Source organism: Syngnathoides biaculeatus, chromosome 9 (genome assembly GCF_019802595.1).
Source record: "Syngnathoides biaculeatus isolate LvHL_M chromosome 9, ASM1980259v1, whole genome shotgun sequence".
Classification (NCBI taxonomy): Eukaryota; Metazoa; Chordata; class Actinopteri; order Syngnathiformes; family Syngnathidae; genus Syngnathoides; species Syngnathoides biaculeatus.
Window position 1 is genome coordinate 18,341,273 of NC_084648.1, and position 22,725 is coordinate 18,363,997.

General features: G+C 43.0%; 3 protein-coding genes across 10 annotated transcripts; 1 reads left to right on the top strand and 2 right to left on the bottom strand.

The window, feature by feature from the left end:
- The first annotated feature begins 1,082 nt into the window (after positions 1-1,082).
- On the top strand, positions 1,083-5,025 carry LOC133505875 (kinetochore protein Nuf2-like). Of its 3 annotated transcripts, none has more exons than XR_009796357.1 (3): positions 1,083-1,300; positions 1,707-1,820; positions 4,887-5,025. XR_009796357.1 is itself a non-coding variant. In XM_061829396.1 (3 exons), the coding sequence occupies exons 1-3, from the start codon at positions 1,178-1,180 to the stop codon at positions 2,912-2,914; spliced, it is 225 nt and encodes a 74-aa protein (XP_061685380.1). In that variant the 5' UTR covers positions 1,083-1,177; the 3' UTR covers positions 2,915-3,359. The 3 variants fall into 3 exon arrangements, 1 of the variants encoding a protein (XP_061685380.1); XR_009796356.1 differs by having other exon boundaries at positions 1,746-1,820; XM_061829396.1 differs by lacking the exon at positions 4,887-5,025 and adding an exon at positions 2,888-3,359 and having other exon boundaries at positions 1,746-1,820.
- nuf2 (UF2 component of NDC80 kinetochore complex) lies at positions 4,661-12,630 on the bottom strand. 2 transcript variants are annotated; one of them, XM_061829390.1, is made up of 13 exons: positions 12,496-12,630; positions 11,130-11,204; positions 10,689-10,765; positions 10,170-10,231; positions 9,979-10,076; positions 8,936-9,009; positions 7,221-7,314; positions 7,061-7,123; positions 6,848-6,985; positions 6,631-6,771; positions 6,263-6,438; positions 5,028-5,163; positions 4,661-4,955 (listed from the first exon to the last, which is right to left on the bottom strand). In XM_061829390.1, exons 2-13 carry the CDS (start codon positions 11,178-11,180, stop codon positions 4,842-4,844), a joined length of 1,224 nt encoding a protein of 407 aa, XP_061685374.1. In that variant the 5' UTR covers positions 11,181-11,204; positions 12,496-12,630; the 3' UTR covers positions 4,661-4,841. The 2 variants fall into 2 exon arrangements, with proteins under 2 accessions (XP_061685374.1, XP_061685373.1); XM_061829389.1 differs by lacking the exon at positions 12,496-12,630 and adding an exon at positions 11,651-12,442.
- On the bottom strand, positions 12,576-22,245 carry znf207b (zinc finger protein 207, b). 5 transcript variants are annotated; one of them, XM_061829394.1, is made up of 12 exons: positions 21,986-22,238; positions 21,395-21,521; positions 21,139-21,277; positions 20,871-21,050; positions 20,694-20,766; positions 20,538-20,599; positions 19,759-19,898; positions 17,387-17,641; positions 16,591-16,747; positions 14,506-14,688; positions 13,130-14,308; positions 12,938-13,064 (listed from the first exon to the last, which is right to left on the bottom strand). In XM_061829394.1, the coding sequence occupies exons 1-10, from the start codon at positions 22,024-22,026 to the stop codon at positions 14,537-14,539; spliced, it is 1,326 nt and encodes a 441-aa protein (XP_061685378.1). In that variant the 5' UTR covers positions 22,027-22,238; the 3' UTR covers positions 12,938-13,064; positions 13,130-14,308; positions 14,506-14,536. The 5 variants fall into 5 exon arrangements, with proteins under 5 accessions (XP_061685377.1, XP_061685375.1, XP_061685378.1 ...); XM_061829392.1 differs by having other exon boundaries at positions 14,499-14,688; positions 21,986-22,236; XM_061829393.1 differs by lacking the exon at positions 12,938-13,064 and adding an exon at positions 12,576-12,705 and having other exon boundaries at positions 13,130-14,688; positions 21,986-22,237.
- Between the last annotated feature and the right edge of the window lie 480 nt (positions 22,246-22,725).

The following is a 22,725-nucleotide window of genomic DNA, read 5'->3' on the forward strand; positions in this document are numbered from 1 at the left end:
CAAGAACAAGAACTTGACATGGACTCACCCAATAAGCTGCGAATCACCAGCAGAGTCCAGAGGTGACGCATGGCCGTCATCTTCACTTTAGTGCCGAACCGCTCACTGAAAGATGACAGAGAAGTAAGTCACGTCAGCACGCGCGAAAGAACCTCGAAACGGGTTCAGGATCGACCCTAAACAAGACTGTGAAGCTCCGCCTTCTAACCGCAAGGGCGACAAAAGAGGAAGATGCTTTTCGGCTCACACGATCTGATTTCATTTGTTTTTCAGCGGAGTGATCTTGAAAAACATTCATCTGTGTCATGGAGACAGGAATTGCCGCCTTACAGTTCTGAGGTTGGGGGTTTGAGTCCATCCTCCGGCCTCCGTGCGTGCCGCGGGCTGATCCCGCGGCACCCACGCACAGGTAATATGCATTATGTACAGTATTTCAAATGTATATCATGGTCGCATTGGTAGTCAAACATGTCTAGGGACGTTTCCCCAAACATCTACCCAGTTTATATCCATATTTTGGTCTCTTGGGTCATCTATATCCCAGCCTTTAATAAACGATATCAACATATATTGAGCTTTTTTTTTTAAATTTATACTACAGGATTTTCTGAAATATTAAATGCTCTGAGATACATCGAAGAGGTCAAACGTCTTTTGTCTGTGGTATGTACAGATTTAATGGAAGTTTTACTCATTTTTGAAACAGGAAATTCAGTTTTAAAAAAATAAAGGTTTTGACAGTAGAAACAAGACATACAGTATTTTATTGAGTATGAGGATGAATAGTTGAATTCTGTTGCATTCCAGAACATGTTGGATTTAAAAGCAATTAGAAGTGGATAACTCAAATGCTGAATAATTGGTGCGAAAAGAACGTTGGAAAGTTGAAGAAGATTAGGGAAGAATGGATGATGAGTCATAGAATCAGATCATATTTTTTGTTGTTGATGATAAACGTCGCTTTTGTTTTTAAGACTGAGCTCATAGCCTGCCAAGTGCTTCTCACTCGGCAGTGCACTAGATGGCGGTATGCGCCAAAGAGACATATTTCACCAGAACAATACATGACGAAGAAGAAGAAAAATAATTATCTCAGCGCCGTTTTTAAAGGTATTTCACAAACCCGGTGGTCGTGTTTAGTTTATTTTTGTTTTTCTCGCTCGAACTAAACCAAACAATGGCGGAAAACGCGGTTCCCGTCCGCCCCGTGGACACGATATTGGATTTTTACCGCCAGGAGGTCCTGACCGTCGAAGAGGGGAAGCACTTCGTCAAGAGCGACCTGGTTCCGACTCCGAAGGTGCTCAAATGTTCGCTCGGCTTGAAACGTTCAAAACGTTACGTTTAACTTGTGCATTCGGGACCTTTTAAAATTAGCAAATTTAGCGTCGTTCAAAGGAAACCAATCTTCAATAAGCTTGTCTGAAGTCAAAAATGTAACTTCCACAAGACGGTAAAAAGTCAACTGTCTGAGAAATGATCCACAAGTGTACCGTTGGACTTTTTCCCCTGACTCATTGTGGACATTTTGTTGTGTTCTAGCTGCTCACTAAACATTTGTTTTCTTCCTGTGCTTGTTAGCCTTTTTGCTTACAAACTCTCAAGTCCACATCAACTGGAGAAAGTTCAATCTGAAGTTGCTTGAAATGCAATGGCGCTTACGATTTTTTTTTGTTTTTTTGTACAACTTCTCAAATATATTTCAGAGCCAAATAACTTTGAAAAATTCACAATTGTTTTCCCAGCCAGAAGCCATTCAAACAGTCTACATGAGGATGTTGAATCTACTTTTTCGTTTCAAAGCAGAATGTCACTTCATGGTGAGTACTTTTATTCTTTTTCCTTGTCTCCACATCGCAAGCCCCCCCCCTTCCAAAAAAGTTTCTAAAACGATAGACATTTTTCCATTTCACAAATATGCCTCTTCAGTTTAAAAAAAAATACGTTTCTTGCAAAAATGCGCTAAAATTGCAAGGAAATAAATGTGAAAAATGAGTCACAAAATATTCCCTGCTATTTATCCAGTAGAATTATTAATATTTATTCGCTAGTATGTCTGTGAAGTTTCTAAAACGATAAACATTTTTCCATTTCACAAATGTGCCTCCCCGGTTTAAAAAAAAACAAAAAACTGGCATTTACTAGTGAATTCAATATTTCATATTGCCATATATTTCGCTCTGAATGTGCAGGCCTGGTGATTGGCGGTTGTTAAAGTTTCAATGGCTTTTTGCTGTTTTATCAAAAATGTACTTACTGATACTACAATTACAAATTACAACACCAGGCTGGCAACCAGTTCAGGGTGTACACCGCCTCCTGCCCGTTGACAGCTGAGATTGGCTCCAGCACTCCCCGCGATCCTCGTGAGGATAAGCGATAAAGAAAAATGAATGGATGGATTCAAACGCTTAGCTCTTCGCAATGATCAGGAATTAGCACTGTATGATTTTAGCTTAAAGGGCCACTGTCATGAAATGCATGATTTTTTTTTTTTGTGCGTTATTAATGGAAAAAAAAAACGGCAGCCAACATGGACCCATGCGTTTTTTCACCACAAAACATGATTTTGACATATGCAGCTTTTTGTAATTCCCACCATGAAAATCCCCTCGAGGGATTTGTTTTCGAGAAGAAGCAGGAAGTGATGAAAACCGGCTTGCTCAACCTTCCCGGCCTTGTCGACAAGGCCGAGCTGGGACGCGATGGCTCATTTCCGCCGCGCAAGTGGATCAGACAGGGAGGCGGTTTGGCCGTGATTGCATATTGCTTGAAAATGGCTCGAAACAATCGAGTAATTTCGCCCCGGACACTTCACTCGGTTGTGTGATGTTCTCTTCTCCGAAAAGAGCTTCCGTGTCAAAAGGGGCGTGTTCATCTCCCATAGTGGGGTCCACCGTGTTTCCAATGGTGAATGTCTGGAGTGACGTCACGGACAGGAGATGCAGCCGATATGGCCACCACTTGGACGTCGTCAATTTCTGCAACTTTGCGCATGGATGACTCCTATTTATTTTTTCGTATAGACATTGAAGTGAATAATGTTATATGTATTTTTCATGACAATATCTATTTTAGAATGTTTATAGGTATGACACTTGACCTTTAAATATGTTAACAAAGTACAACTGAACTCACTGCGTATGTGGTATATCCCAGTTGCTTGCAACTTCACTTTGCTTACCCTGTTCACGTCGATGTCCAGCGAATGTTATGCCGTATGGTATGTTATTGCCCAGGGCTGCCTCTTAATAACTTTGTGTTCGCCATTTGTCATCCAGTGTTCCCAACTTCACAGCGATGTCCAGCGAATGAAGTTGGTTCCTTGTTGTTGTTGTTTTTTAAATGGCGATCATTTGTTCTTTGTTAAACGGCAAGTGTCATCCCTATAAACATTCTAAAATAGATATTGTAATGACAAATACATAAAACATTCTTCATTTCGATGTCTATACGAAAAAATAAATGAGCGGAGAGCGCATCATCCTTGTGCGAAGTTGCAGAAGTGTCATTCTTTGACATCCAAGTGGTCATATTGGCTGCACTTACTGTCCGTGATGTCATCCCGGACATTCGCCAATGAAAACACGTGGTGGATCTTACTATGGGAGACGAACACGCCCTTTCTGACACGGAAGCTCTTTTCGAAGAGAACATCACACAACCGATTGAAGTTACTGGGGCAATATTACACTGTTTCGAGCCCTCGGGGCAATATTACCCGACTGTTTCCAGCCATATTCAGGTGATATGCGATCACGGCCAAACCGCCTCCCTGTCCGATCCACTTTCGCTGCATTGTTCATAGCAGTCGCAGTATGCGATGAACAACACCGTCGAGCCAGGGCGCTTTACTACATTGTGGTCGCACGCGGCGGAGTGAGGCATTGTCGGCGGCGTTCTTCAGAGCCCCCGCCGTCCGCAAGCCCGACACGCAGGCTTCAATGGTGAAGCGACGCAGCCGGCGTCCGCGACGCTGTCCGACCCGCACATCGACACATTTAGCACGGCTGTCATACGTACGCGGATCTTTTGTTACATTATAAGAGACCGACTGACTACATGGTCTGCCCCCAACTTTTTTTTTTTTAGTAACTGTATACACACCTACCTGTCATTTGCAACGCACAAAGCTCTCGTCCTCGGGACCCGTGCAATCCATTTTTCACGTAGAACCACGTCTCTTGCAAACTTATGAAGGGTAAATCCATTCTCCCGAGTGTTCCAGCAATGCAACGAGTCTGCATTTTGTCTAACACGAAGGAACAACGAGCGACCTTCCCGGAGGTAAAACAAATAGAAACAAACGAGTCTACTTGAGGGCAGTTCTGCCACGTACGTCACTTCCCGCTTGTCGGCTGCCGTTGTTTCATTAATAACATACTAAAAATCGTGCATTTCATGACAGTGGGCCTTTAATGAATCCATTGCTTGTGTTGTTCTTCCAACTTGGGCCACCTCGCCAGTATAACAGCAAGCTCTGAGTTCATTGGCTGCGCTTGTTTATTCACGGCAGTTGTTTGTTCTTTGTAAGCATATCTCTTTTTTTGGTGCCATTTTTGGGGGACCTGAGCCAAAGCTACTGTTATTTAGCACAAAACATATACCGGCATTATTTACCTTCTAGGTGGGGGGATTTTGGGGACTGGAGAAAACCCACTCAAGTACAGGGAGAACTTTATTGTATAACCTGGTAAACAATACAAACAAAAAAATTTTTCTGCTACATATACTTTTGTTAGTAGCTGGAAACAGGTTACAATTGCTTTAAGGTGAAGTCATTTTCACTTTAAACACTTAAAGATGCACATTCCTTCTAACTCTGCACCTGCTTTTGAACTTCAGTAAGGAAAATTCGCACGCATCTTGATAGTCTCTTCTTTCAGACTTAAAATCCGCATCTCGATTCGGTCGTCCAGCTCATCCATGGCGGCCGAAACAGTGTCGTACATCGCCTGGAGACGGAAAACGTTGACTCAACGCGACCGAGAGCCACGAAAGCGTAACCATTCGTTTGCGGTCCCTACCTGAGCTGCATCGGTCTGTTTGCGGCAGGAAACTTTGAGGCTCTGGATCTGAACTTTCAGTTGCTGTGATTTTCCGGAGATCTCTTTGATCTGGGCGGCCTTTTCCTCACGCTTCTGATGTACGTCTTTACACTGTCTGGATTATAAGGAACAGAAAACAACAAAATGATGTTTTTCAAATTAAAAGAGTTAAGCATCATTCATTTCCCATCCAGTTCAACTTTGAAATCGCTTGCAGATTTAATGGCAGTTTTGAAACAGGAAATTCAGTTTTAAAAAAAATAAAGGTTTTGACAGTAGAAACAAGACATACAGTATTTTATTGAGTATTAGGATGAATAGTTGAATTCTGTTGCATTCCAGAACATGTTGGATTTAAAAGCAATTAGAAGTGGATAACTCAAATGCTGAATAATTGGTGTAAAAAGAACTTTGAAATCGCTTGCCAACCAATCGCAGTGTCGGATACTCACGCTTGATAAACTACACAATTGTGCCCCCCCCCCCTTTTTTTTTTTTTTGTAAATCCACAGGTCGCGTTTTTTTTTTTTGTGCTGTTGCACCACAAGCAAAAAAAAAAAAAGTTAAATTGACTATAGGGCTATTTAATGTGTGAATAATCCTGTAAAAGCACCACTTAGTCACGTTTGTCTTTGTCCAAAGAAAAAGCACCCTAACTCCCGGCATGCAAGGCGCACCTGGTTATAAGCCCCACCCAGTACATTTGTGAAGGAAATGCCACAAGCCGCAGCAATGTGCCCACATTGAAACACGAGATATTTAAAAAGAAAGACGCTACACGGAGTTCAACCCTCGTGCCGCCGCCCTAAAAAAAAAAAAAAAACAAGTAAAAATCACTGAGACACGGCGGTAACACGCTAGCGCAGTGCTAACAGGGCCAGACCGGTAAAAGTCGCTTCCTCGGCACATGTATTCCACCAGTCTCACTCTTACCGTTTCCACTCGAGTGCCCCTTTGTGGCTGTTAGAAAAAAAATTTGCGCAAATTCGCCACATCACCGCATAAACCGCAGGGTTGATAGCGTGTGGAAAAAAAGTCACGGCTTGTAGGCCGGAAATCACGTTATATTATTCTAAAATGTTTTCAGTCCCCGGGAAAATGTAACTTCCCTCACTTTTCAAATACCTACTGAGGGAACTCTTGTGTGTGTGTGTGTGAGCTAAAGAAAACATTTCAAGAGATATAGTGAGCAGTATGACTAAATCTAAACTCACCCCAAGACATTTTTGATATGCTGCTCCTTTTCCTCCTTCTCTTTTTGCCTGCGGATGTTCTGTTTGGTCTCCTTGTCCAGCTTGAGGCCAAGACTTCGCTTCAGCTGCTCCACCTCTTTGTACAGGTTCTTAAGCACCTTCTGCTTTTTCTCTTCCTGAGTGGTGAGGTGGAGATGCTGCAAAAATGTGCAGGGGTGGGGGGGGGGATGAATAAATCTTTTTAGACAAGGATATGATTGGGGGACCCAGCCACTTCTTCCAGATTTTCCGGTGGGATCCAGCTGGGAGACGTTCTCTCCAGCGTGTCCTGGGTTTTGTTTTTAAAAGGACCAATCAAAGTATTGTTGTTGTTGTTGGCGCGTTGGTACCTCGTCATAGACGTTCTTTCTGTCGTTCATGCTGACTTCCAGTTCTTGCAGCAAACTGTACATCTGCTGGGTATCCAGATCAGTGTGGGTGACTCTCTGGACCGAGTTCTGCAGCTCCACCACAAACGCGTTCATTTGTTCCTAACAGAAGCACCGATCATACTTTCATCCGTCAAAAATCAACTTTTGTTTTGCTGCCAAATATGTATTCCCTCACAATCGAGCTTTTGATGTTCTTGACGTCTTCCTTCTTCTTCTCCACTTGGAGCTTCAGCTCTTCCGGTGACTCGACAATTTGAGACTTGAGTTTGGTTATGTCTTCTTTGATGTCGTTTACGTCCATCTTGACCTGGGCCTACAACAAAAAGGGACGCATCTTCTCTGACGTGAACGTTTTCACTTTTAAGATTCAACTTTTTTCCCATCCTACCAGTTTCTGTCTCTTCTCTGCAATTTTTAATTTCAACTCGTCGTTACGGTGGTTGATTCGATTCTGGGGGGGAAAAAAAAAAAAAAAAAGGTCGGCGGATTCCTCGCTCGCTGAGCGACGGCGCAGTAAATGTGACGAACGCAGTTGTGTCAACACTTACCACTTCCTCGTATTCAGTCTTGAAGAATGCGTTCAGTTCAGAGATTTCAGCTTCCAGCTGACTCGCCTCAGCCTGCTGCTCTGGAGGGATAGTACTGAACAAGTGCACAATAGAAATTCGTTTTCGGATGCCGAATCGCGTCAGAAAGACCCAACGGCTGACGACATTCACGGGCAAATCTTCGTGAAGTATTAAATACATGCAACACTTTAGAGTACCGTAATTTCCGGCCTACAAGCCGCGACTTTTTTCCCCGCACTCGAGCGGAAAAAGGTAAGACTGAGACCGGTGGAATATACGTGGCGAGGAAGTGCTGTGCTAGCGTGTTGCTACCGTCTTACTGCCGTGTCTCAGTGATATTTACCGTTAAGTTTCATCATAGTTCTTAGCGTTAGCGCTAACTTTAGCGCGCCACTAGAGTTAGACTGTCTGTGTATCGTCTTTCTTTGTAAATATCTCGTGTTTGAATGTTGGTTTCAACATGGGCATCTGCGCCTTTTCCACAGCTGCAGCGTATGTATGTACCAAATGGTATTTCCTTTACAAATCTACTCGCTGAGGTTTATAACCAGGCGCGCTGTGTAGGCCGGGAATTACGGTACATGTAGCGGAACAGTCGTGTCCCCCGCCCGCACGGATCTATCCGCTTTTCTCTTTCCCAAAGATCCGGTGTCGTTTTAACACGGTTTGGGTCCTCTTTTGACCGTTTGCCGAGTCAGCTTCATCGCATTATTTTGTCAGCGGCATGATGGACAAAACAGAACTATGAACGACTTTCATTTTGGACCAACCCAGTTAAAACTTTTGGATTAAGAAGTATGAACTAAACTTTTAGGGTGTGGGTGTAGAAAATGAACTCTATCAACACTGATCCTGGATTATTTCAAATTGCAATTTCAGGTTTGGGGAAAAAAAAAAAAGGAATTGTTATTTTTTCCCTATTATTGCGCAGCCCGAGCGCAAAAAACATGAGTCATCCATCACCTACAGTGAAGCAGGGTGGTGGCATTTATTTTAATATTTGGCCCACATGACTTTTGTCCAATTAGCGCAAGCCTGTTGATTTAAATAATTTGAAGTGCTTTTCGTCCTGGAAAGAATCCCAGAAATTTTCAAAAGTGTTATAGATGAGCACGACATAGATTTAGACATCTCAGCGTGGCACAATAGTAAGTAAGTAAGTAAGTTTCTTTCGGCTTGTCCCTTTCGGGGTCGCCACAGCGTGTCATCTCAGATGAACGCACATATATGTTTGGCACAATTTTTTTTACGGCGGATGCCCTTCCTGACGCAACCCTTCTCAGGGAGTGGAGGCCCCACTGGGATACGAACCCACAACTCCTGGTTTACCAAACCAGTGCTCTAATCACTGAGCTCCAGGGCGCCACAATATTGTATGTATATTCTGAACATAATTGCTAATCACGCATAAGAGCTTCATTTGTTCTGTGACCAAGTTTTTGCTTTATCATCATCGCATATAAACGACGATATTGCATACGCCCCCTCCCACACAAAAAAAAAGCACAACAACCGCGAAATCCGCGAGCATCGTCGGCAATGACGTCAAACACGCAAAACATAACATAGCGTTTAAACTCAAAGTCGTTTCTCAAGTCTGGGCACCCGGGCCCAAGCAAAAACTTGCCACCTATCCCCCCCACCCCCCGAGTCCGCTCGTATCTCAAAGCAGCGCAGTGTGTACAACGACTCACCTGAGCTTTGCGATGTTTGTCTCTGCTTCTTGGACTTCTTTGGTGTACGTCTGTTCCATCTCCAAAGACGCCCTCTGGAGGGGGGGGGGGGGGGGGGGGGGGGGGCAGAATGAATTGGTTACGTCCTCAGTTAAAAAAATACGGACAATCTATGAACAATGCCACTTTAAATGATATATATTTAGTCATGGAACAATTTTCAATGAAAATGTGAAAGTCCAACTGCTCTGTCAGACTCATCTTTATTTTGTCAAAAACACAAAAGGTTGAACAAGGTAAAAACTTCCCGTTTCCTTTTTTATGGCCAATAAGAAAGAGCAGTATCATGTGGGTTTTAATATTTAATACTTTTCTCCCCATTACTGTATACACAAGGCAGCACGGTGGCCTCACAGTGCTGAGGTCCTAGGTTCAATCCCAGACCCGCCTGTGTGGAGTTTACATGGTCTCCCCGTAGCTGCGTGGGGTTTTCCCCCGGGCACTCCGGTTTCCTCCCACATTCCAAAAACGTGCAACATTATTTGGGCGCTCTAAATTGCCCCGAGATGTGATTGTGAACGCGGTTGTTTGTCTCTATGTGCCCTGCGATTGGCTGATGACCAGTTCAGGGTGTACCCCGCCTCCTGCCTGTTGACAGCTGGGATAGGCTCCAGCACTCCCCGCTACCCTCGTGAGGATAAGCGGCTAAGAAAACGGATGCATGGATGTATACACAAATTGAACCAAATTCTATTTTTCAACAAGTTGTTGTGTCACCCGGCAATTAATTTACTTAACTTGTACAGTGAATTTGCTCCTATTTGCAAATTCTCTCATTTGCATTTTAAAATAGTCACGCAAATTTTTTTATGTTCATGTTGTAAGACATTATATGAAAATTCCTAAATAGTACACGCAAATACATCAAAAGTAAACTATCAACATAGCGTATGTCATTAGAAATATTTCTGTGGGGGGAGGGGGATTATTTCGCATCGCTAACCACTGGTAATGTGCACTTCTACGCTAAAAAGAAAATGGATATTTAGAGAAATATTACATACAATTTTGGCCTGCTTCTCCAGCAAAACGTTCATCCTCAGCTTCCTGAATTGAAGAAAGTTCATGATGGCGCTCAAAATAAAAAGTGTTTTCTGTTTCTCTGAAAAAGGATGAGCAAAAGTATTATCTGGTGACGTGGCATAAATATAAAGCATTTTTTTTTTAATTATGTAAAAGTTACACAAAAACATACTTGGTGCTAGAAGGTTACTCAGTGCGAAGTCATACACTAAACACATGGGGAGAAACTGAGTCCTAAAAAATAAAAAATGTATACATACATATTTCAATCAGCCATAACCGAAATGACGGCTGATCACAATATTGAAATGTAGTACAGGAACTGCATCAATGTTACTTTTACAAACAAAACTACAGTAGAAACACGTACAACGCATGAGCACATTCTGGCCCAGTTTAGGTGCAAAAAAAAAATTGTGCTTCCAATTTCAGAACTAACGTACGTAGGTAGGCTTTTTTTTTTTTTTTTTTTTTAATTACAAAATATTTTGATATTGTCCAATTGTAACTCGACATCCGACATGCATGTAACTCAGAATCTCTCACAGTCTCTCAACCTTAATGTTATATTTATACTTTTTTTTTTTTTTTTTTCGCTAAATGAAAGGGTACAAACTTAGAAATGCTTCTGGTTTTGTAGCAAACAAATGATGCAATGCAGCGCAAGTTTGATTTCGGAAGAGAAACTCACATGCGGGCGTAGACGCTGATGATACTCGTCACCCCTTCTTGATATTCTGGATGCTGAATGTCTTGCAGTGGCGGAACCTGTTGGAAAACGGTTACAATATGTGCACAATTTTATAATATCACGGGCAGCTCAATCTACTGATTCTCATTTTTAATAGCACGGGTTTATTGTATTTTGGAGTTGAGCTTGACGCAGTATGTCACAGACATACTACCAAATAAATAGTAATACTTCTACTGGATAAATAGCAGGGAATATTTTGTGACTCATTTTTCACATTTATTTCCTTGCAATTTTGGCGCATTTTTGCAAGAAACGTATTTTTTTTTTAAACTGAAGAGGCATATTTGTGAAATGGAAAAATGTCTATCGTTTTAGAAACTTTTTTGGGAGGGGGGGGCTTGCGATGTGGAGACAAGGAAAAAGAATAAAAGTACTCACCATGAAGTGACATTCTGCTTTGAAACGAAAAAGTAGATTCAACATCCTCATGTAGACTGTTTGAATGGCTTCTGGCTGGAAAAACAATTGTGAATTTTTCAAAGTTATTTGGCTCTGAAATATATTTGAGAAGTTGTACAAAAAAACAAAAAAAAAATCGTAAGCGCCATTGCATTTCAAGCAACTTCAGATTGAACTTTCTCCAGTTGATGTGGACTTGAGAGTTTGTAAGCAAAAAGGCTAACAAGCACAGGAAGAAAACAAATGTTTAGTGAGCAGCTAGAACACAACAAAATGTCCACAATGAGTCAGGGGAAAAAGTCCAACGGTACACTTGTGGATCATTTCTCAGACAGTTGACTTTTTACCGTCTTGTGGAAGTTACATTTTTGACTTCAGACAAGCTTATTGAAGATTGGTTTCCTTTGAACGACGCTAAATTTGCTCATTTTAAAAGGTCCCGAATGCACAAGTTAAACGTAACGTTTTGAACGTTTCAAGCCGAGCGAACATTTGAGCACCTTCGGAGTCGGAACCAGGTCGCTCTTGACGAAGTGCTTCCCCTCTTCGACGGTCAGGACCTCCTGGCGGTAAAAATCCAATATCGTGTCCACGGGGCGGACGGGAACCGCGTTTTCCGCCATTGTTTGGTTTAGTTTGAGCGAGAAAAACAAAACAGAACCAAACACAACAGCGCCCGTCAAACCGCTTCAAAAATGGCGCTAATATACAATTTTTTTTCTTCTTTGTCATTTACTGTTCTGGCGAAATACGTCTTTGGCGCATACCGCCACCTAGTGCACCGCCGAGTGAAAAGCACTAGGCTATGAGCTCAGTCTTATAAAAAAAAAGCGACGTTTATCGTTAAGAAATATAAATAACATCAGATTCTATGACTCGGCATCCATTCTTCCTTAATCTTCTTCAACTTTCCAATGTTCTTTTCGCACCAATTATTCAGCTTTTGAGTTATCCACTTCTAATTGCTTTTAAATGCAACATGTTCTGGGATGCAACAAAATTCAACTATTAATCCTAATACTCAATAAAATTCTGTATGTCTTGTCTCTACTGTCAAAACCTTTTTAAAAAATATTTAACTGAATTTCCTGTTTCAAAGACGATGTTACCACAGACCTAAGACTTTTGACCTCTTCAATGTATTTCAAAATTCAAAAATTCTGTAGTATAAATTAAAAAAAAAAAAAATGTATGTTGATATCTTTTATTAAAGGCTGGGATATAGATGACCCGAGAGACCAAACTATGGATATAAATTGGGACAATGTCTTGAAAACATCCCTAGACATCCGTGACTACCACGGCGACCATGACATACATTTGAAATACTGTATATAATCCATACCTGTGCATGGCTTCTGCTTACAAAAATAAAAGGTGTAATTGTGCCTGTCTGGCGAGCGCCACCCTGGGTGCGCCCTGTACTGGAATTGCACCCGCATCTGCGCCTTACAGCCGTGAAAATACGGTAATCTTGTGCTCCTCTATGGATTCAATTGGTTGCACTAGCGCCCATCTTCCACTGGGCGGCGACAAACCGATTGAACATCCACAACTATGAAACACACCAGGCAGAAAAATGCAATCATTTTCAGTTTTATTTGTGAACATTGTAAAAACAATGGTCGCACTACACGTGTGTGTATTTATTTTGTCATAACTTAACATCAAATGCTTGTCAGTCACCTTAAAACAACTTGGACAAGATACCATTACATTCACCCAAAAATAAAATTAAATGAAAAAACCTCAAGTGGCTTCTGATGTTTTATCGGATCATACGGGTCTAAAACTTCTAAATAGCTTTACCCCCCATCCCCCACCCTCTCCATTTACTTACCATGCAAGTACAGTTAAAAAGGGAGTACACAGTTCACGTGTGTGCAATCTTCCTCGAGTCTAAATCATACAGCACTGTGAAATCAAATACAGTATTTGTACAGTTCAGACCCACAGTACAAAGAACAGCGGGTACTTACTGGGTTTAAAAGGCCTGTAGCGCCAGCTGAGTGGGTACAAGGCTGAAAAGCGGAGCGGGACGTGCTACAGACGACAAACACATACAAAGGGGTTAAAGTGATCGGAGGGAGCTTTTTTTTTTTTTTTTCTTTCAATTTAAAATCCACCACAGCAATTCTCGACCGACTTAACCAACCTGACTTCACTCCCGCACAGAAAACAGACGGCGAATATGACAAATGAATAAAAGGAAGCATTTTAATTAAGAGCGCAAAACTACCCGTGAACACTCACACTGCAGTAAATAAGGCTAGGTGCAGCTCTTTTATGGAAACAGCAATTTTTTTTAAATATGCTATTGGACATGTCAGGATTCATGTGGTTGTACCTTGCAACCAATTGTGTTCTAGCTGCTATTTGCTGCAGTTCCTGTATTTCTGGGTGTTTACCGGCATTCAGCATGAAGCGATTGCATTTGTGCATTCTCGACTCCTTTTAAGTCACTTCTACGGCGAGAATTTCCAGTTCGGTCATGCACTAGTATGGACCACAAGTTGACCATCTTAGTAAAAAAAAAAAAATACATAAAAAAAAAAGGCCAACAGCTTTTGCTTAATGGCAATATTCAGTCATTTGGACTAGGATGTCATTCTGATGGATGACGGCAAAAATGGAATGATGGCCAACTTTGTGTTGCGCGCGCGTGTATAAAAAAAAAAAAAAAAAAAAATACAAAAACTTGGTACAAACCTTCATGACTCACCTTCATGTACGTCACAACAAACCAGCACTGCGGTTTTAAGGTGGATTTTATTACAACAGCTTGATAAAACATTTACAAAGGATGCACACAGGTAACCTTTCAAGCAGAAATTATTTTTGAACAAACCTGAAACAAGAAGAATCGCTAGACGCGTGAGCCAAAGATAAGTAACACTACAAGAGGCGGAATCGTCACCGAGACCCTCACCAACCAAAGTTGGGGACGCAAGTCCAACAGCACCTAAGCGTGCTGTGAGGGCCTCCGGCGATCTACCAAAAAAAAAAAAAAAAAAAAAAAAAAAAAAAAAAATTCAATAAATGGTTTACAGGATAAACTTGCCTTTTGTAAGGGGTTGGTACGTTCATGTAAGTCCAGCAGCCTCAACAGAAATATGAATGACTTTAACACACTTCACCTCTAAGAACCTGAGTGAAACCTACGAGGGGAAAGAATTTTATCTTCACATATGTGAGCAAAGAAAAGAAAAGAAAAAAAAAAAGCAGTCTGGAACTTGCGTAGTTACATTAAATGTCCATGTGTTGCCAAGAAACAATTAAGTCTTCGCCACCACGGGCCTTAGCGCTCTTAGGCCTCAAAATGTACAAGGATGAGAGAAAGGTATTAACCTCAAACCTAATGTGGCTGGCGGCGTTGCTTTGCCGCTTCAGTAGCGCCCGGCGGGAGACATGACCGGCGGCCTCATGCCCATGGGGGGGCCTCCCTGGTACGGGGGCACCAGGGGAGGACCCTGCCCGAACGGAGGCATCCCTCCGGGCATGTAGCTCGGCATGCCCTGCGGGGGCGCGCCGTACTGACCTAAAGTGAACACACGGAAAGGGAGCGGATCAGTGGCGACATCCGGACGAGAGGCTCAAGAAGAAAATAAAACCGACAAATATCAAAGTACAGTGCCAACCTCGGTTTTCAAACGAAAATTGATTTTTTTTCTTTTTTTTGCTTTGGTTTTTAAACGAAAATCAATATTCGAACGCCCCAACCAGACGATTTGTTATTGTGCTTTCGAACGCACCCCCGAAAAAAAGGAAACGGCGCAACCAGTTGACGCACGCCGCCGTGTCCCGTTAGTGACTTTTTTTTTTCCCCTTCCAATCGAGCAATATTAACCCCCGATTATGGCTCCAAAGAAGGCAGGTGGAACTGCTGGTGCTGAAAAAAGGAAAGTGGTGCGTAAAACTGTCCACTTCAAGAAAGGTTTGATAGCCGAATGCGAATCTAGTATGCGTGTTTCTGAGCTATCGAAGAAATCTGGCGAAAGCGACGATCAGCACCGTTCCGAAACACGAGGATGCTCTCAAAGGAAGGGATGTTGCTAAACGAGCAACCGTGTTGACCAAGCGGAGGCCGCAGACCTCGGAGGAAAACGAAAAGCTACTTTTTTCTTTCCGCGCTAAATGGAACGACATCCACCATTTTGTGGAACTCCATCACCCTAACAAATCAGAGCACAACAAAATTTCAATGACGTTGTTATGAGCCACTTCAAGACGGTGCTCAAAAGACGGCAGAAACGGTCTACATTCGATTCCTTCTTTGTTAAAAAGGGGCGAGTCGCCCCCACCGAAGACATTTGAAACAGTTGATTGTTTTGCATTGCTTTTTTCTTTTGTTCCATTAACCCTACCTCTAGTTGCAGGTTAAACTTTGTATGTTACATACTTTTTGTGCAAATAAAACATTTGTAAGCCCCCCCCCCCCCATTATTGCTTGTTTAAAGTTATTCTGAACTTTTAATAAAAAAAAAGGTTTACAAGGTTATACACACAGCAATGCACTCCCAGCCTCGCATACTTTACTGCTAAAGCATACATTTTAAGCAAAAAATAAATATATTTATTAAATGATTTAATTATATAAAGTATTTAAGCTACACAAGTATTCCTGCTGTGCAGTTCATTATCAGGAAAAGCTTAAAAAAATAATTTTTAGGCTTGGAACGCATTATTTCATTTTCCATTCATTGTAATGGGAAAACGGGCTTCAGTTTTTGAAAGTTTCACTTTTCAACCGGCCTTCTGGAACGGATTGTGGTCGAGAACCAAGGCACCACTGTACTTTTCTGGAAAAGCATGCCTTAAGGTGCACAAAAACTAAATGTTTTGGGGACCCACGTAGGGACGGGGGAGAACATGCAAACTCCACACAGGAAAGGCCGGATGGCAAATGTGCTAACAACTAAAATAATTAATCCACATTTGAATAGTTTAACGAATTTAAGATACGTGTAAAATTCGTTTATTAATATTTTTAAGAGGAGATATACGTCTGTTTTAACGAACCAATTTTATGGGCTCAAATGTGAAACTGTATTTAACAAATACAACAGGACTCTTGCCAACATAAAATTATACTGCGTTCCCTGCGGGTCGTTCGTTGGCCCACATCTAAACTCTGTGCTACTTTATCTCTAAAATCCAAGCATGAATGTTTTCCCCTTTAAAATGTGTTTGTGCAATAAAAAAAAAAAAAAAAAAAAAAAAAACAAAAAAGGGGGGTGTGGGGCAGCAGCAACAGAGTGTTGCTCTCTCATGTCGTGTGACACCAAAGAACAAGCTACAATCTAGTTTGCGTAGCAAGTTCGGAACCTAAATGTCTTGTCTAAATTGACAGGATTTCAAACTCTTATTCTAAACCCATCGGACAGCCGTGGTGTTGACCCTCAGGGGTTCCAGTGTGTGTTAAAAGCAGTTGACTTCTAACCATGCATGGGATGCCTCATGCCAGGCTGCTGTGGTGGCAGACCTTGCTGCGGGGCCATCATGCCGCCTACAGCCGCCACCGGGGGAGCAGCCGGGTGGGCCTGAGCCGTCCTGGCCAAGAGACGCTGGTACCGGGGCAACTGGGCCCTCAGCTCCTCCTGCGGGGGAGGGACGAGACAAGAGCGGATATTTTGATGTAAAGAAACGCTCGCGTGGCCCTTTACGGCACACAATCCACGGTCAGAAATGCACACGTCGTCTTCTTCAATTTTACAACAGGCGCACATGAGGAACTAGGAGTTCGCCATTTTGTCTAGATATCGTCAATAAACACTGCCATTAGCGTTCGTTCATAGCAAAAATGTTTCACTTCTTTCTTTCCTTAAGTCAGGGGTGTCAAACTCACTTTTGTCACGGGCCACATTGTAATTTCGGTTTCCCTCAGAGGGCCGTAACGACGGTGAAAACGTGAAAATCTTTCGCCTCAGCATATTTACACGTGAAATTCATTTATTTTCTTTTAGGATCAGAAATCCAGGGTAATGGGAGGGCACACCAAAATGCTTGCAATATCTAAATGTTATAATTTATCATATGACAATTTGGTCCAAATTTGAACAAAAATCATATACGTTGATACACGACTTGCCTTTGCGGGCCACATAAAATCATGCGACGGGCCGGATCTGGCCCCCGGGCCTTGAGTTTGACACCTGTGCCTGAAGTAAATTCACTCTTATATGTATCAGTCATTACTTACTGTGGAAAGGGCAAAAAAGAGAGTTCAAGCAACTTACCAGCGAGATATCCTCATCAGGGTGGATCAACTTACTAGTTGCACTCGTGGCAGAAAGGGTGGCAGGTTTAGCGGGCACTGTGGCCGGGGATTTGGCCACACTGCTGCTAGAGGGGTTAGAGGAGGAAGTGGAAGCGGAGGAGGAGACAGAGGGTTGAGTATATGCAGGGAATGTTGCTTTGGGCTGCTCGGAGGAGGCCGAGGTGGCGCTGTGGGGGTTTGCTGCTGCGCCGGCTCCTGGAGCGCTTTGCTGGGCCTGCGTGGACACAACGGGTCAGTGACCGGCGGACCGCGTCGCGGCAAACAAACGCTCGACTGTGGAAACACAAACCTGGCCCGACTTTACAATCGGAATTGGAGTACAGCGAACCCCGCAAAAGGGCAGATTGTCCAGCAACTGTTTTGTGCGTTTTCACTGGCAATTCTACATTTCAAGTTACTCAGTGTAGTGACACAAATTGAGTTCTACTGGACCAAGATGCATTTGATAAAGATTAACTATTAAACTGCTGTGATATTTGCTATTCCCACAGAGCAAAGAGTTGTTGTGTTGCTAATCGGTTTCTGCCTAAGTAGTAGTAGTAGTCTGAAAATGTATAATTACTGTAACATTCTCCGTCACTTGACAACCCTTCTATGTGACAGAAGAGTATTTCCTACGATGAAGGGCAAAGTTTATAAAACAGTGGTGAGGCCAGCCATGATGTACGGATTAGTGACGGTGGCACTGAAGAAACAACAGGAAGCAGAACTGGAGGTGGCAGAAATGAAGATGTTGGGGTTCTCGCTCGGAGTGAACACGTTGGATAGAATTAGAAATGAGCTCATTAGAGGAACAGCCAAAGTTGGATGTTTTGGAGACGAGGTTCGAGGGAGCAGACTTCGATGGTTTGGACAGAGAGTGAGTATATTGGTAGAAGGGTGCTGAGGATGGAGCTGTCGGGCAAAAGAGCGAGAGAGAGGAAGGCCAAAGAAAAGGTTGATGGATGTTGTGTGGGAAGACATGAGGACTGTGAGTGTTAAACAGGAAGATGCACGAGATGGTCTAAGATGGAAAAAGATGACACGCAGTGGCGACCCCATATCGGACAAGCCGAACGGAAAAGACTATACAAGTCAGTTTTGTGTTTAAAAAAACAAACAAAAAACACCTTGATTTGGTTATACAAGAGTCCAGAAAATCCCCCCCTGACGGTTACTTGTGTTTTGTATCCACTTTATCAAATTTGGCTAAGACCACCCTCTTTCCTACGATTGGCTGCCCCTGTGCAGAAGCTACGTTTGAGCACGCCTGATTGTTAGGTGAACAACGCTGGCACGCTGTAACTCTTAGTTGGAGAACTAAAAGTCTTCTACCCCCCCCCCCCCAATGTAATAAACGAGTCTCCCACTTCTTGACAGCAAAAAAACAAGGAAAGCCTCAAAATCATATTTTTAAATTTTTTTTCATAAAATTGTGTATTCATGAATTTAAATGTGTCTTAAGGATGTGGGACAGAAAAAGCATTCAAAGTAGGCAGAAAAGTAAAACCGCCAATCTCAAAACTGATACGATGCAGATAGCAGGTGTACTTCAAAATTTCTGGGAAAAAAAACCCCCATCAGAAAATACAGTAGACAGGAAGTTTTGCATTTCAGCCATCCCACTAGAACACACATTTTTACCTATCACGGGTGTATCTTTCCCCTGCCTACAGGGTTCACTGTACTTATATGTAACCTTACCCCATCCCGTATTTTGAATCAAACTTGGTTTTTAGACCCACTCAATACAACAATGAATAAATCCATACATTTAGTATTCATACCAAGAGAATGCATGCATGTCTAAAGAGAACCACATGATGCAGACTGCCACCGTGGATCTCAGTCTTAAAATAGCTCATGCACCGGTAAAAAGACCACAGCCAGGTGTTGTCTGAGCTTATTCTGTAGCCAACCTGAGCCACCTTTGCTGCAAAGGCACGAGGCAAACTACCGTTATCGATCGGCGTTCGACGTTACTAATTTAGAGGGGGGGGGAGCGACATGCATCTAGATGCCAGCCACAGTCTGATCTGTGAGCGTACTTGTGGTGAGTTAGGAAAGGGCAGCTGAGAAGAGGCAGACTGAGGGTCTGCGGGTGGAGAGGAAACAGCTGCTGTGCCCATCTGCAGCATGGTAAAAAGGAGACGACAGCATTGGCATATCACAAGAGTTTAAACATTAATCGTGTAGGGGGTGGTGGTGGTGGTGGGGCAAACGAGCTGACTAAACGTGGAAAAATGGATGTTGGAAAATGTAGGCGAGCAATAATTCCGAAAACCTCCACATGACAATCAAATAAAGTATTTTGCAAGTGAGAGACATGTGGATGTGTTGTAAGGTTCCGACCTGTGCTGCACTGGGGAAAAGAGGCTTGGTGACAGCGGGCTGGGCCACCGGTACCGCCGGTCGACTCGGTATGACTCCTGCTGCGGGGGCGGGGGCCATGTGGGGCATCCCTGGCCTCGGAGCCATGTGCGGAGGCATTCCTGAGGGAGAGCACAGCGAACAGAGATGAAAAGTCGGGATTTCCCCTCAGCAGCACAACTGGAAACTCAAAAGTTGGACAACGGGCCAACGGGCCGTCGACTTACACGACCCCGTCACACTTTTTGACAGGGTGCAAGTCACTAGTTTGCACAGTGGCAATGACCCCCCCCCCCCCCAAAAAAAAAAAAAATCTCATAAGAAGGCATGCTAAGGTTGCACTACACTGACTTTATCATTTGTTTTGTATGCATACAGAACCACTTCCCGTTAGCAACACAAAAGTTAGAACACGGCAAGTTACGACTTGCATAAAAATTCCGGTTATGTCGCTGCTGTACAAAAGGAAAATTATCATTGATCCAAACACTGTACAAAGTACTGCGTGTAATTAGTTAGACATTATCCACTAAATTTACAGACTACAAATGTATTTTTGTTCAACTTTCTATGCCTGCAAGTGGGGATGGACAATACTAAATATTATCAGTAATGGCCGATGCCTGCATAATATCAAGGAAACAGCAAGCAATAGCGAGCAAAACTTCTGAGAAGTCCGTCCACCTTGCCGTTATCTGGCGGTGAGCTGCGCCATGCGCATCAGAAATGAGCGCAAATTAAAGAACGGCAAGCAAACTAACCTGGCGGCATGGCAGGCATCCCTGGCATCATGGGAGGCATCATCCCACCCATTGGCATCATTCTGCAAAAGACATTCAGTTCAGTAAAGCTTCCGGCGCGGAACATTTGACGACCGAACATGCGATTCAACGCAAAATCCAAAATTTCCAGTGTACCCTGGAGGCATTCCGTGCATGGGGGGCATCCCGTGCATCATGGGAGGAACACCTGGCATCATTGGTGGCATTCCTGCAATAATAATGGGAGAGCGTTCACAAAAGTCATTGGAATGTTAGACGTAAGGCACAGATTACTCATTTTTTTTTTATTACTTTTAAGTTGATTTGTCTGACCTTGATATCCACCAGGAGGCATCCCAGGTCCACCAGCCACAGGGGGGATGCCTGGCTGAGCCATGGGTGCAGCATAACCCGTCTGAGGTGGCACTCCGGGCACCTGCTGCACCGAAGGTCCGGGTTCGTCGTCGTCATCATCGTCGTCGTCCGAGTCATCCGGGTTTTTTTTTTTGCCATCTGAAGGAGTGACGTGTGCGGTTTAAGCTTTGAGTTACCAACCGCTTTTAGAATGCATGCTTAAATGCGCACAAAAAGGAGAACAAACCTTGAGATTTCTGTTCTAATGTCCGTCTTCTCTCTTGCATGTCCTTATCAGGTATCCCTTCCATCCCGTAGATCTCTAGCTCAATGTCCGTTCTTCCAGGAATTGCATTTGGGACACTGTCAATGGTCTCTTTGTGTACCTATAATGGAAGCAAAGTGTGTGTTTCTTTCGGCTTGTCCCTTTCGGGGTCGCCACAGCGTGTAATGGGGCTTATAATGCTAAATTTTACAAGAGCAGTAGAAACTGGGCAACCCACCTGCATGCAGTGAATGGCCAGACCCGGGCCGGTGTATAACTTCTTGTGGCAAATGTGACATTTAAAATGCTTTGCCTTTTGATGTTGAATGAGGATCTTTTCATCGTCAAAATCTCGATTGCAGTACCTTAGATGAGAGAATCAAGGAAGTCTCTCGAATTAGGCGACTCCTTACATCGAATGCACGCCGATTAAACGAGGAAGTCATCGCTAACTTTTGAATGGCCTCATTTTTGGGGCAGTCTATGAATGAAGACTTTAATTAGGGTGACTTTAAATTTAACGCTAAATCAATTCGCTGGCAGTTAATCTCGTCTCAATGGCTAGGCTAGCAACCTAATAGCTAACATCGATTTATCGCCCCAAAAAACGGAAACGGCGCTGAACTAAGCCAATTAGCTCACTTGTGGCTTCCAAATTTCAGAAACCCTGGCAGACAACCCAAGTGGGCTTCACACAATAACGTTGAATAAAGACTATTTCGCCTACGTATCGATTCAAGCGTCCGAGCTAGCTTTAGGCCCGCCCGCCTTTTGTAAAGCAGCTACGTCCGATGTGTTGCGCTTTCTATCCCGCGGTTGGAAAGGATACCAGCACCAAGGCTTCATCTGCTTCTTCTTCTTTCTCCCCATGATTGAGACGAGCACCGGAACGCAAAGCTGTTTGTTTGTGGAATTCTTATTATCTGTTCGACAACAGCATGCTGTAATTCAACCACAACGCCGAAAATGGCGGCCGGGCGCAGCAAATACAAGCGGGCTGTGTCGCTCCACCCACGTGACGTAAAATATATATAAAAAAGATTAACTATTTTACTGAAATTGTTTTGTTTTTGATTAAAAATACACGCTTTGTATTGTTGTGAAGGCAGTTTAGTCATATTTATATTATTCCGTTTGTACACGATTTTTTTTTTTCGCATGGGCGCGGCTAAAAACCCGAGGCCTCGTCTCGCGAGACTACATGTAGTTTGTCAAATGGCCGCTTGGGGGCGACAACGTTACAGAGGTGATTTCATAAAACTCATTACTACAATTACGGTATTCGGACTTGAAATATTTCGGTACATTTTGCTTTAGCGTTCTGCACAGTAAACACTAGTATAGTACTAGCAAGCATTCCAAGCAACACCGCGTTTAATTATTCAATGTACCGTTTTGACTGTATACCATTCATTTTTCCATTTGCTGTTACTGCATTTTCCACTGCGGTACTAATTTCATTTGGAAAGTACTTTCCCATTTACACTTTCTCTTTTTTATATCACAGCGAAGTTTTTAATTCCAATTTCTTTGTGGACTAGAATGACATAGCCCATTATATTCTGCGCT

Bases quoted from the DNA above. Each gene is read 5' to 3' on its own strand.
- LOC133505875 (XM_061829396.1), top strand. From the start codon at position 1,178: ATGGCGGAAAACGCGGTTCCCGTCCGCCCCGTGGACACGATATTGGAT. The intron at 1,301-1,745 runs GTGCTCAAATGT...TTGTTTTCCCAG, and splicing joins ACCTGGTTCCGACTCCGAAG to CCAGAAGCCATTCAAACAGT. The intron at 1,821-2,887 runs GTGAGTACTTTT...CATCTCCCATAG, and splicing joins AAGCAGAATGTCACTTCATG to TGGGGTCCACCGTGTTTCCA.
- znf207b (XM_061829393.1), bottom strand. From the start codon at position 22,026: ATGGGGAGAAAGAAGAAGAAGCAGATGAAGCCTTGGTGCTG. The intron at 20,767-20,870 runs GTCAGACAAATC...TTATTATTGCAG, and splicing joins GCCTCCTGGTGGATATCAAG to GAATGCCACCAATGATGCCA. The intron at 16,748-17,386 runs GTAAGTTGCTTG...CCTCCCCCGCAG, and splicing joins CTGATGAGGATATCTCGCTG to GAGGAGCTGAGGGCCCAGTT.
- nuf2 (XM_061829389.1), bottom strand. From the start codon at position 11,773: ATGGCGGAAAACGCGGTTCCCGTCCGCCCCGTGGACACGATATTGGAT. The intron at 10,077-10,169 runs GTATGTTTTTGT...ATCCTTTTTCAG, and splicing joins GAGTAACCTTCTAGCACCAA to AGAAACAGAAAACACTTTTT. The intron at 7,124-7,220 runs GTAAGTGTTGAC...TTTCCCCCCCAG, and splicing joins AGACTGAATACGAGGAAGTG to AATCGAATCAACCACCGTAA.